This window comes from Miscanthus floridulus, chromosome 6 (assembly GCF_019320115.1).
Source record: "Miscanthus floridulus cultivar M001 chromosome 6, ASM1932011v1, whole genome shotgun sequence".
Taxonomy (NCBI): Eukaryota; Viridiplantae; Streptophyta; class Magnoliopsida; order Poales; family Poaceae; genus Miscanthus; species Miscanthus floridulus.
Window position 1 is genome coordinate 84,899,443 of NC_089585.1, and position 13,815 is coordinate 84,913,257.

A 13,815-nucleotide genomic window follows, 5' to 3' on the forward strand; every position below is an offset into this window, starting at 1 on the left:
CGACACCTGAATGGTACGCCACCTGCAGCCGTGGAAGCGCACAAGTCTGTGCCGCCCTCGTCCTCGGCACACCGCACACGTCTGTGGACTGTAGGACTCTGGAGAGAAATGAAGATGGAATCGAAAGAACCAAACTATAGGACTACTAGGAGTAGGAGTTCTCCCGCCCCCGCTCGGAAAGCGGCACGTATCACATCGCGGGCACCGAAACCGAGCCGCGCCGAGCATATTCCAGTGCGCCTACGCTGCTCCGCCTCGTTTTCTTTTCGTCTCCTGCCGGTGGCGGAGACGACTTGCTGTGACCCTTTCTTTTTCTCCCGTTTCGGCCGCCCCCCCGCGACCCGCCCCCGCGTGCACCAGCGCTTACTTTTACTCGCGTACAACCTACTAGTGTTCAGTGTTCCCGGAAATACCCCTCCGATGTCCGATCTGGTCTCAAAGAGCCGGCTTATAAGCCACGGTTCCCGGCTCTATTCCGCTAGTGTTCAGTGTTCTGGGCCTCTGTTCGGTTGCTATTATAAGTCGGTTACAAGTATTTTTCTCCCCAAAGAAGTCTGCTGTTATGCAAGGGTGAAGGGGCCAAATTCGCCGTGAGGTCAACACGGTCATTGGCCTACTTCACCAGTCCTCACGCTGTCGTGGCGTCTCCGGCTTCTTGTTGACGACCCGGCACCCTCGGTTTCCACTTCCACCTCCGCGCGCGCCACGGCCGACCTGCCCTTCCCGAACTGTGCGCTTTAAAGCTCCGCATCGCCATTTGCAGAATTGCCCCGTACTCTGCTCTGCTCCGCTCCGCTCGCCCCGGCAACAACGCACGGGCTGACCAACCAAACCCGTCTCTGTAGGCTGCCTGTAGCTGGTCACCACCAAGAAGCTAACCACCAACCACCAACGCCCAACACCTCCACCGCGCGGCGCGGAGGGGCAGGGGCAGCTGCCGGCCCGAATTAACCTCCCTCTCGCTTCTCTTCTCCTCTCCTCTCCTCTCCGCCTCCAAGATCGCAAAGTGAAGGCGCGACGCTGACATGGTGGCGAGCGTCGCTGCCGCGGCAGCGGCGGCGGTGGCGGCGGGGCCGCGCCACCGCGGGGGCAGCAGGAGGGAGCCGGCGACCATGCACGCCGGCATCCGGCGCTCGCGCTCCGACCCGCACCTCCGCTGCCCGCGCCGCGGGGGCGCGGCGGGCGCCGCGCTCACCACCAGCCGCTCCATCGGCGTCTTCCCATTCCAGTTCGGCGCCGCGCCGCTGCGCCCGCCGCCGCTGCCCGACGGCGGCGGCGACGGCTCCCGGCTCCTCACCGTCGCGGACGCCGACGACGGCCCGCCGGAGCCCGAGCCACCGGAAATGCCGGCCGCACGGAGGCCCGAGGCGCACTGGCTCGACCGCCTCCTGGAGCTCCGCTCCCGCTTCCACGACCCGACCAAGCGCGACGTCCTCGACGAAGACAACGACGACGAGGACCTCTACAGTCTCGACGGCGCTGACCACCACGACGGCGGGTGCGGCGTGAGCTACGAGGACGACGGCGAGGAGGAGGCGGAGGATGCCAGGTGGGACCAAGAGTCCTTCGCCAAGCTGCTGGCGCGGGCCCCGCTCGGAGAGGCGCGGCTGTTCGCGCAGCTGGCCTTCCTCTGCAACATGGCTTACGTCATCCCCGAGATCAAGGTGAGCCATCGCGCGAGCACACACAGCTATAGTAGCATCAAAATGATAAACCCTAGGCCGTCCGTTCGGACCCCGACGGCCAAGATCGTCTGATCTGGCCGCTCGTCGTCCTGCCCAGGAGGATCCTCGCGCCTACAGGCTGGGCCTGGCCTGAAGGTGCACGCGGGCCCACTGCCACTTGTTGCTTAATTTCCTTTTTGATTTTGTGGGGCTGACCCGAATACCCCATCACTCGAATAAAGAATTTCGCGGTATGGAGGAATCGCCATTAATGGTCGACAGATTTAGGTAGGACCTTGGCTTTAATTTGCCTCGCAGCTATAGTTGGCTCGACGTCAAGTTCCCAGTGAAAATAGGCGTCGTAGGCTCCTTGCATCCGGAAGAAACTGGTGCCGCTGCCGGCGCGATGCCCATTCTTTGCATGAGTAGTATCTCGCCCCGTTTGGAGGTGGGTACATGCGACAACGGCTGAGCGGCAATCTGCCTGCTGCCCCTGATTGGCAGGGGACGCTTTGTTACTGCCTTGTGACTTGGAGGACTAGCGATCATAATTTAATAATTGTATGGTTGTTTTTGCTGTTAGCTGCTAGGTTTGTGCCCTTGGAGATTAGGAGCAGTCGATGTGTAGTTTTCTAGAATTATTATGGAGGAAATCATCACGTAGTTTTCTGCTGTTTCCTTTAGGTAGTTGGCTGGAAAGTTCCATATACCGGCAAAATTATGTTAATTATTGAAAAACCAATGTCGTGATGTGATGGTACCATGCTATTTGGTGTTGACTCTTCTTGATATTTCGACATTCTTGTAGTCGTACACTCGATCGATGCTCATTATTCTGAGTGAAATTTTATCGATGGAGAACCTGTTAGTTTTAGTAGATCGTGAATGAAGCCGATCAGTAATACTAACTAATAAGTGACAGATATGAAATGCGAAGTATCTGAATGAGTGTCGATTGGTTTGGTTTCAGGTCGAGGAGCTGAAGAAGCACTACGGACTGCGGCTCGTGACGTCGTCTCTGGAGAAGAAGGCGGAGGCCGGCATCATAAGCGCCAAGCTGGACGCGGACTCCACGCGGCCGCGCACCGCGCCGGCGTACGAGGTGGCCTCCGGCCCGCAGCCGCGCCGGCCCATCCGGTCGTCGCACCTGGCCTACGAGGTGGCGGCGTCGGCCGCGTCCTACGTCCACGCGCGCGCGCGCGGCCTGCTCTCGTTCGGCGCGACGCCGCCGCAGCAGCACCAGCAGGCGGGTCAGCAGGGCAGGCTGTACAACTCGGGCGTGGCCGCGTACATGGCCGCGTCGACGGTGACGGCGGTGGTGGCCGCCGAGGACGAGGCGCGGCAGGAGGCGGCCCGCGACCTGCGGTCGCCGCTGTCGTCGCCGTGCGAGTGGTTCGTGTGCGACGAGGCGGACGCGCGGACGCGGTGCCTCGTCATCCAGGGCTCCGACTCGGTTGCGTCGTGGCAGGCCAACCTCCTGTTCGAGCCCACCGAGTTCGAGGGCACGGGAGTGCTGGTGCACCGGGGCATCTACGAGGCGGCCAAGGGCATCTACGAGCAGGTGATGCCGGAGATCGAAGCGCACCTGCGGGCGCACGCGGGGGCGCGGCTGCGGCTCACGGGCCACTCGCTCGGCGGCAGCCTCGCGGTGCTGGTCAGCCTCATGCTGCTGGCGCGCGGCATGGTGACGCCCGACGCGCTGCACCCGGTCGTCACGTTCGGGGCGCCCTCCGTGTTCTGCGGCGGGAACCGCGTGCTGGAGGCGCTGGGCGTCGGCGAGGCGCACGTCCGGTCCGTGGCCATGCACCGCGACATCGTGCCCAGGGCCTTCTCGTGCCGCTACCCGGGCCACGCCATCGCGCTGCTAAAGCGCCTCAACGGCGTGCTCCGCACCCACCCCTGCCTCAACACGCACAAGGCGCTGTACACGCCCATGGGCGCCACGTACATCCTGCAGCCCGACAGCGGCGTGTCGCCGCGGCACCCGTTCCTCCCCGAGGGCGCGGCGCTGTTCCGGCTGGACTCGGATGACGCCGCGCCGAGGGCCCTGGTGGCCAGCGCGCTGCGCGCGTTCCTCAACTCGCCGCACCCGCTCGAGACGCTGAGCGACCTGTCAGCCTACGGCGCGGGGGGCGCCATACTCCGGGACCACGAGTCCAGCAACTACTTCAGGGCGCTCAGCGCGCTGGCCAGGGCGCCACCGCGGCGCCGGAAGCAACCGGAGATCGTGTGGCAGCTGCCCGGCGTCGAGCGGCTGCAGCAGTATTGGTGGCCGGGGATCGCCGGCACCGTCATTCCCGCACCGGTGGCCGTCAGCAACAAGGAGCTGGTGTCCGAGGCATAGAACTTTGCGCTGCGTTCCTTTGGTTCGCTCGCCCTGTTGAGCAGTGTACATTCTTTGGTTCTTTCTTCTTTGGTTGGTTCCGCACGAGGTACATAGGAATGCACAGCTTCTTTTGGCGTTTAGGTTCGTGTAAAAATTGTAATCATGCATAGCATAGGAATAGGAGCGTGTCTGGTTTGGCGTCCGGGTGGCCAGCAAGATCCGCGGCTGCTCAATAAGACTGACAATGGTTTTTGTCGCGCATGAGTTCAATATGTAAACTTGTTTCAATGAAGCCTTAGAATTCTAAGAACTTTGAGCAAGTGAGCAACAAATATTCCTTGCGAATCAACCAGAGCGCCACCACGCTCCTCTCCGCAAGCAACTGAACTCCAAACCATCACTCGCCGTGTCCCCTCGCAGCTTTTCCGCCACGCTCCAGTTTTCAGTGCATCAGTTCTGAGAAACAAGGCTCAAACAAAACAGACAGGACCATCAAGTAGATGTTAGTAATACGAATACATTGAACGTCTATCGTTTGACAAAAACAAACAATACTTGTTTGACAAAAAAACAACCGTATATGTACGATTTCCTTACAACAAATGTCAATACAAAAGGTGAAAAGAACGTGGTAAACATGTTACCCTAGCCAGAAACCTAACATTCAGAATATGCAATGTTACACCTATATCTATCCTAACTAAACCAAAGTATGGAGGGTTTTGCAACCCAGAGCCTTGCCGGGCACCATGGCAGTCTTCCATCCCAAGAATTATCAATGAGCAGGCATCATCTTTTGCAACACCAATCTTCTCAGTTTCTGATGTATTGGCTGCTCGTCAAATGGGAATGGTGCCAAGATGAAAAATGCACCATAGGTGTTGCGCCCTATTTTACAGAAGGGGGCATCTGAAGGAACTCCAATGGCTCATCTAGACGCCACTTACTGTACACGGATTTACAATTCACAGTTGGCAAATGCTATCTTGATGCAACAAAAGAATCTTTTAAGTGAGGGCAAACTCCTCGTCTTGGAAGGAAAACTGGGGTTCTTCTTGGTAGGGGTTTACTACTTTGTTGATCTCATCTGCAGTAAGTGTTTCACGCTCCAGCAGCGCATTTGCCAAAGCATGTAATTGCTTCTCATGCTGAAAACAAAGTTTGGAAAATGTATCAGCATTAAGTGCACTAAAAGAATCTGGTGTTATGTGAAAGTGATCATTCTAGGGCAGAACCCATCACAGTTGTGAGACAAACCTTCTTAAGCAATCGCTTGACCCGCCCATAAGCTTCTCTTAGGAGCTTCACCACCTACAAGACCATCTAATCAGGAAATGCAACAGGAAATTTGTAACTTCATTAAGGTCTTTAACGCAGACCACCTCTTGGCATTGATCAAGAGGCTAGTTAATGCAGACTATGCATAAGCAAATTAGTCACGGATCACTAGTTTGCACCAGTGATATACTTGAGAATGGAAGGAGCATACAACATGAGCTAGCATTTGCCCAAAAATATAGGCAAGCTCGCTAAATGTTTAGCAAAATGAAATAGTAAAGCCGAAATGTTATCAGAATATTTAAGCGGTCTATTAAAAAGTACCTCGGCATCTATCCTTGATTGCATCTCTACACTTGGTCGCTCTTTCACATGCACAGGACCGATAGCTTCACTCATCCCACAGTTTGATACCTGTAGAATCATAGTTAGATAAGCCATTTATAACACATCTAATACAAAAACATTTCCCAACAGACGAGGTACTCACCATGTACTGGGCAAGCTCTGTTGCAGTGTGAAGGTCATTTCTTGCCCCAGTTGTAACATTGTCCTCCCCAAAGATCAGCTCTTCAGCAACCCTCCCACCCATGCAAACATCAAGACGTGCAAGGAGTTGTTTCTTGCTAATAGAAGTCTCATCCTGTGAGGGGAGTTGTGTGACCATTCCGAGGGCAGACCCACGAGGAAGGATAGTTGCCTTGTGTATGGGGTGAGCACCCTGGGTGTTGAGTGCAACAATAGCATGTCCACTTTCATGGTACGCAGTAAGCTAATGAACACAAAGAAAAGAAATTAGTTACATATTGGAATTCGCTGTTTCTCCATTCAATACTTTTTGGAAACCTTATGTTAGGACTACTAGTTCCTTTTTAGTTACTAAAAAGGAAAGTTAACAAGAACATGCCTTTCTTGATTCATCAGATATGAACATTGATTTCCTCTCAGTTCCCATGATAATACGATCTTTGGCAAACTCTAACTGAGTAGCAGTCAACTTGTCAGCACCTTCGACTGCAGCCTTTATCGCTGCAATGTTTACAAGGTTGGCTAGGTCTAACAGAAAGAAACAAAGAGATGTCAGAATATGAATATCAGCTTAAAATCTAAAACATTATACCCAAGGCATGTTTAACATCTTTTTCTTAAAATGAAAAATGTGTAAGTATTCATATTCAAAGTGAACTCATAAATGACAAAGGGAAAACAGGAAGATGCAGCTGCTAATGACAAGAATAAAACAATCCTTTCAAATCCCTCATGGCACTTATAAATGAAATGTGACATGCTACTTCCTCAGTAATGGAACAAAGGAAAATGTGCATACCAGCCCCATTAAAGCCAGGTGTACTACGGGCAATTGCATTGATATCTACATCATTTGCCACTGGCTTATCTTGCAAATAGAGCTCCAGAATCTCTTGGCGACCCCGCACATCTGGACTTGGGACAACAATCTAGTGAAGAAAGCGACAGAATTAATCAAACTCTTTTTTTTCACTGCACTGGATAGAACTTTTAGGTGATACACTTCATCAAGATCAGGAAAATATATGCTCAGGTGACTTACATGCCTATCAAATCTACCAGGTCTTGTGAGTGCAGGATCAAGAATATCTGGCAAGTTTGTTGCAGCCATCACAATTATTCCCTGTAAGATAAAAGATCAATTGGAAGCAAGAGTAAGATAAAGTTCTGAGTAACAATGCTCTATTCAATCACGTGATCTCTAGCAATACCTCATTTTGTTCAAACCCGTCCATCTCAACAAGAAGTTGATGCAATGTCTTCTTTGTGTGCCCTTCCCACTGTTTTCTATTTGAACCCACAGCATCTATTTCATCAATGAAGACAATGCATGGCGCCTGTAAAGAGAGACTGTTAAAGCTGGCTAAAAAGACATTCTCCTCTCTCTTCAAGTATATAGGGCTCTTTGACGAGATCAGTCTCCAATATATAACTTCAACCTTTAGTTTTCAATGGTATTTTGTCAGTAAAACACATAAAAATATTGCATTTCAGAATAACTTCTCATAACATATATAATGATAAGATTATTCATGTTACTAAATCAACTATTTCTGTTTCCTTGTAAAAAAAGCTTAGCAGTTTTTGTATATATTCATGGTCAAAGTAAAGAAAGCATGACCAGTAAGATCCTAAATAAGATATATTTCTGGATGGAACTATTACTTTTGCAATGGCAGCAAAAGAAGAATCAATATTTACCCTTATATGGAAAGAAATCAATTGACTCATCAACTTAATCTAAAACAATGCGGTAATAGCATATCCTCTACTGCATACTCAAATAAGTAGTCAAAGAAAGTAACTGACTGATCCATAAACCATAGACAGAGAGAAAATGTTAAAGGAGCTAAGATCAGAAAAATACAAGTTTAGAGCACAAGGGTAAATACCTTCTTCTTTGCAGCTTGAAATAATGACCTCACTCTCCGAGCACCAACACCAACAAACCTGAGAAGAGATGAAGTCATAGTTAAATAAAAAAAAAAATTGATAGCAGGGTGGAATAAATATTAATAGCGGGGATATTAATTTCCAGATGTTACAGACTTAAGTTTGTCATGAATGCTAAGACATTACCATTCTAGTAACTTTTCAATTGTGTTAAAGAATATAATAAAGTAGAAGAATATCCCGCTGCATTGCTGCCGGACTTTCTTAGAAATAAACATGTTGCATGTATTAGTTAAATCTACATATTTTTACATCTATTAAAATTGAGCAAGGCAATGAAAAATCCAATAAAAAAACTAACAAAACTAGATCAAATTATAAGATGATGGAACGGCGAAACAAATAGCAATATATGGATGCCTTCTATATTTCATGTATATTAGATGACGTGGATATAGCTTGCATTAAAAAGGTTGGAAGTTAGGGGGGGTGACATGGCTATTAGTGGGAGATAATGTGGATAGTTAGTGGGAGATGATGTGGATGGCTCGCATGTTGAGATAGAACTTGTAGTGGGGATTAGCTTTATAAGAGATATAAATTCAAATTGCATACATCTACCATGGATTATTTTCTGAACCAGTAAAGACAATTACAATTTGGTAAATTAAGGTTACAGAACAACACAGGAAAATTATAACGCCAGATAGCACCTTACAAGAGATCTTACATTTCCTCAAATTCAGAACCTGCTCGGTAAAAGAATGGTACGCCAGCTTCTCCAGCAATGGCCTGCAGCAAAAGGACAACTCATGTAAGGTATGTTTTTTCAAGACAACAGCAGTAGCACGAAAACTATAGGATAACAGCTGGAGATGACACAACAGCACATATTGGTATATCTATAAACAAAAAAGATTAATGCAATGTGCAAGAAGTAAAATAGCTAAGTGGTGAGCGCTCCAAACAAGTTCACCTTTGCTAGTAGAGTCTTCCCAGTTCCTGGAGCACCAGTCAAAAGTATGCCCTGCAAAACAGCAAGGTTCACAACAGCTCAATCATCCAATAAAAACGACAGATATATAGAACACAAAGAGCAAGGTGACGACAAAATGTTACTCGCAGGATGGCATAGAGTGATTACCTTAGGTAGCTTTCCACCAAGGCGAGTGAACTTTGAAGGGTTTTTGAGATACTCAACTACCTCCTCAAGTTCCTTTTTTGCATCATCACAACCTTTGACATCTTTAAATGTCTTGACATTCTGTAACAGCATAGAAGGATCATTTGAATATGTGTTTGTTTTCTGTACTGAGACATCACATTACAAACAAACAACCACAATGAAGACAGAATGGTGCGAAAGAAAAACACTAATAAAGTTTATGTATTAACCCAAAGCGGACCAAGATACTCTTCTTGTATAAAATATTTTATGAAGAGTAATCAGATACCTTCTCTGGCATGATATCCTTATTAATCTCTTTTGGAGAATATGATGAGCTAGAACCAACACCAGATGCCCCAATTCCACCTAAGCTCCCAATATACTTTTGAAGTGCAGCAGCACCCAGCACCCTGGAACAAAATATTATGCAGTGAGCATCAACAAAGTAAAGTTAAACATATAAGTAGTTTGGCCCAAGCAATTAACTGATTCAGAATTATTCATTTCAATAAAAAAGTGTTTATCAATTCTCAAAAGAAAATAGACAAAGTTCTTTTCTTTATGCATCACATTCTGTAGGAACCACCTATGGACACTAGAAGTCTGGGTACAACAGAAACAATTATGTGCCTATTTTAAAGCATAAGATAGCAGGAACATGGGAATTCTGTTTAATTTGCATCACATCATAAAACTGAAAAAAAAAATAGTATCATCATGCTGGTTGGTTCAAGCTAAATGTGTCTCAGTTACTTGACCATTAAGCCAAGTAGGCACTGGACAAAAAAGGTTGGTACAAACACTATGGTGTAAAAGATAACTAGGAATTAAAAAAAAAAAACACAACTAATAAGAAGGATGGAAGGTGTAGCATACCACATTACACCGACAGCAATTGTAAACAAGATTGTTGAGAAGATTTCTTGAGCAAAACGTGTTGATCTACCTGTAGATTTGGGGTCAACCTAACGATGCAACAAAATCTATCAAAACATGATTTAATAATTAAGATCACAGGGTAAAATTTGGCCCCTTGCCTATGAAAATGGTCATGAATAATAAATCAGTAGCATTCCTCCAAGATCTGGTAGACTTACCATTACAACATGTAAAGGTTGCTTTTCTGATATCCCAGGGTTCATGAAAGGTTTGTCCTCATTCCCAGATACACGTTGCTTCAACTCTTGCAACTACTGACATAAATGCATATAACAGAGAGTGAAGTAGTTACAACATGCCAAGTTGCCAACATGGTGACTAATACAGAGTAGAAGTAAACACAAAATGGCCGAAAGCATAGTAGAAGGAAATGCATAGAGTGTGAAGTTATAAGCTTTGAGCTGATAGATGGATTTGGAAAATTGAATATCAGTTAAGTTACCAAACGTGGTACAGTTTTTTTTTTTTTTTTCCTGAAGCTATATTGACAGAATAAGATAGTGCATAAAACTTCATCATCTATGTATTACAGAGTTGCAAAATGAACTTACCAGGGCTGGCAGACTTGCAGACCTCCCAGATTGTTCATCTGGAAGGTAGTCAGCTATACTGTTAGTGAGAATAAGAGCCCGCAGGTACTCTGCGGCCCCCCTGCTATCCACAGCATGGCTTCGCTGCTCAAACCTTTTAATGACATCTTCAGGGCTGCCATATTTTCAGTGCACATCAAAACAGGAAATTCAAATAGGTGAACATACCATTCTTTAGTTTCTAATTCGAAGAAGATTTGATGCAATGGTCAGTACAAACCAAACCAACAAAAGAAGAAAACTTTCTTCATTGTCATTTTTTTTTCAAACTGTACCAAAAGAAGGCAGAGAAAAGGACTCCGATGCTTATGTCAACAATACAACCACTACTAATGATAGTGCAGGTACTAGGACTCCAACTATAAGAAAAATTGGACTATTTTGATATAAGTTCCAGATCATTAATATTTGTGCTTTCTCCTGTCAATGATCCATCAGTATATGAATCGTCAAGCACTCCTCACGTTGCTTCTAATTAATTTTGTGAGGCAAATCAACATAGAGGTATATCTAGGGTGCAGAATCCACTCAACATCGCAAAAGTTGGGAATTCATAGCCACAAATTTCTCAAGAACCTTGCTACAACTGATCCTTAGGTAAGTCAAACCATCGAAACCGTATAAATCAGCACGCAATCCACTCAGCCCGAACCACATTCGCCCAATTGTCAAAGCAAAACAACGCACCTGAACTTGTTGAGCTCGTGGAGGAGCACGCTCTGCTTGGCGGCGTCGTTGGGGTTGGCGTCCGCCTCGTCGATCAGCTGCTGCAGCCGGCGGTCGGGCCTCCAGAAGGGCCACCAGCTCATCCAGTCCCTCGACGCCAGCCAGTCGACGAACCTCCTGACCGCGGCCACCACCGCGGCCGCGACCGCCATGGCCCAGGCCCTAGCCTTATCCACCAGGTCCTCCAGCTCCTCCTTCCCGCTCATCGCGGCGCGCTGCGCCGCCGTCGTGGCCTCTGCCGCCGCCTCCGGCTCGGGCTCAGCCTCCGCCGCCGCCGTCGCGGCCGAGGACGCAGCCGCGGGCGGCTCGGGGGCGTCGGGCTCCGGCGCGCCGGGGACCAATGCGCGGAGGCGGAGCGGGGCACGGCGGGGCGTGTGTGCGCCGCGGGGGAAAGAGGCGGAGGCGGAGGGGAGAGAAAGCCAGGCGGCGCGGGGGCAGTGGCGAGGGGAGCGGGCGGAGGAGGAGGGAGGCCTGGAGCGCGCTCATGGCGGCTGAGGCGGGCGGGCGGGCGGGCGGCGCCGGCGAGGTGAGAGGCGCGTGACTTGGAGAGAGGGGCTTCCCCTTTTTTTCCCCCTTTCTACGCAGGAGGTGGTGGGTCTTGGTTTTAGTGGACACGAGGAGTAGCCTTATCGCGAAGCGAGACCGCGACTCCGCGAGCGCGGCCGCGCACGGCACGGTGATGGAAGCCGAGGCGGGGCAACGACGGGGTGGGGGCGACGACGCGGCGGCGCTCGCGATCGGTAGGATTCACTCGGACCGTTGGTAGCGGGAGTGGTGAACTGGTGATGGGGACGGACGGCTCTCGAACGCGATGACGACACGATCACTTGACTCGCCTGGTCGGTGTTGGAGCTGGGCTGGGTTGTTAGGGCCGGTTGCGTTTCTCCTCTAAAAATAGTTTTGGCTCTGTTTTTTTTTTAAAGGAGCAGTTTCTCTGGAGGAGCTGAAACCGTTCTGAAAAAACGTTTGGCAAAACAGCTTCTTCGTACTAGACGATGTGAACCCACAGCAAGGAGACACGCGAAGCTCGTTTTTTAGCTTCTCCTACGCAGGCAAAAAAATGACTCTAGCTCTTGACTAGCTCTGCCATACAAAACTCTTTCCAAAATAGACGTTTGGCACAGCTCCGCTAAAGAGGCTCTTGTTATTGCTCAGTGACAGCAGGCACTGGCACTCCGGTTCAAGCAAGGGACGCGATTCTCGGACACATGAGCGCGGAAAGAAGGTAGGTAGACAGGAAGAATGGAATAAAGAAACTGGGGGAGATCCATGGTAGGTTTCACGTGCCAACTCTGCCAAGTGATCCATGGACCAGGGTAATCTATGTCTGCCTTCTTCAAGCCTCGCTCGGACCATGAGCGTTTTGCAAGATCAAACGGTGTTTCGCGCTTATCCTTGCATTTCATGCATGTGCAAACTTTTTAAACTTTAGTTAGAGCCCATATATTATTAGAGCACCGGATAGATGGCGATTGCTGCGAGGATAATGAAAGATCGAACGGGTTTTGCACTTATCCTTGTATTTCATACCGTGTGCAAAATTTTTAGACTTCAGTCAGAGCCCATATTGTTAGATCATGGAATAGATGGTTATTGCTACAGAGATAACATATATCCACATTAACTAAACTAAATCGGCACCAATATTATTTTTTAGCATATATTCCGCAAACAAAGAATTGATAATGTAGATCCAAAGAGAGGGATCTAGCCCACAAAACAAAAGTTTGAAGGGAATAAAACATAGATAGATAACATCGTGATGGGGCTTTTTCTCGTTTGCATTTAGTGTGTCTCCAACAACTAGTACGAATCGCTAGTGTGATGCTTTTCGTATGTGTAGGGATGAAAACGGATCGGATATCACCGATATTACATTTGTTTTCATATTTCTGTCCGGATTCGGATTCGAATACGGATAGTGTCAACTACGTCGGATATGATACGATTGGATATCGACATCATAAATATGCGATTTGAGTATTCGGATACGGATACGGTATCGGATGTTGGATATCCGGACTCGGATACGGACAGATCTCAACCCCTCTAAACGGATTCGGTTTCGAATACGATCGGAAAATATCCATACCGTTTTCATCCCTACATATGTGCACTAAGAGCGTAGACTCCACAATTATCATTGGAAGATGAAAGGGTCCACAAAGATTATTTGGAGAAAGAAAGGAAAATGCAAAAGCCTTGGGCAGACGAAAGGATTAGAGTTTAGAGGGATGCACTGATAGTGTAGATGCTACAAAAGTTATGGGAAGCCATGTGAGCCTATCACCCTTTTTTTTACGATACTGGAGGGGCCAAGCCCCTACAGGAAATTTATTAAGTTATAAAAGAAACAAAAGTCTGACAGTACTGGGGGAGTTCAGGAAAAAAAAGAAACAAAGAAGATAAGAGCAAGAAGGGAGATTACAACAGGTTTTGAATCCATAAATTAATAGTATGGGTATATCTAGCCTTTGTCCTTAAAGAAAGGATCTTCATTTCCTTTCTGAAGATTTCTTGGACAGACTCGACAATCGGCTGGATGCCTTTGAAGATAAGATCATTCCTAACAGTCCAGACACCCCCAACACATCATAACAGCAGCAGTCAGGAAGAAGTTAGGGTGAGTTTGGTCTCTGATTTGCATAACTACCTCCAGAATATCAGAACCTGACTTAATTGTAAGAGGTTCTTGTGTTCTTG

General features: G+C 48.2%; 2 protein-coding genes across 2 annotated transcripts; one reads left to right on the forward strand and one right to left on the reverse strand.

Annotated features, from left to right (window-relative positions):
* Positions 1–541: 541 nt before the first annotated feature.
* Positions 542–4,260, forward strand: LOC136456239 (phospholipase A1 PLIP1, chloroplastic-like). The gene is made up of 2 exons (XM_066456033.1): positions 542–1,664; positions 2,635–4,260. The coding sequence occupies exons 1-2, from the start codon at positions 1,026–1,028 to the stop codon at positions 4,006–4,008; spliced, it is 2,013 nt and encodes a 670-aa protein (XP_066312130.1). The 5' UTR covers positions 542–1,025; the 3' UTR covers positions 4,009–4,260.
* A 227-nt stretch (positions 4,261–4,487) lies between these two features.
* Positions 4,488–11,613, reverse strand: LOC136456238 (ATP-dependent zinc metalloprotease FTSH 9, chloroplastic/mitochondrial-like). The gene is given in 18 exon segments (XM_066456032.1): positions 4,488–5,138; positions 5,248–5,301; positions 5,593–5,682; positions 5,759–6,040; positions 6,176–6,324; positions 6,596–6,725; positions 6,839–6,919; positions 7,008–7,133; positions 7,689–7,746; positions 8,420–8,481; positions 8,666–8,716; positions 8,834–8,953; positions 9,144–9,267; positions 9,734–9,822; positions 9,955–10,047; positions 10,348–10,501; positions 11,074–11,531; positions 11,533–11,613. Coding segments are annotated over 18 exon segments (2,328 nt in total). The 5' UTR covers positions 11,599–11,613; the 3' UTR covers positions 4,488–4,997.
* Between the last annotated feature and the right edge of the window lie 2,202 nt (positions 11,614–13,815).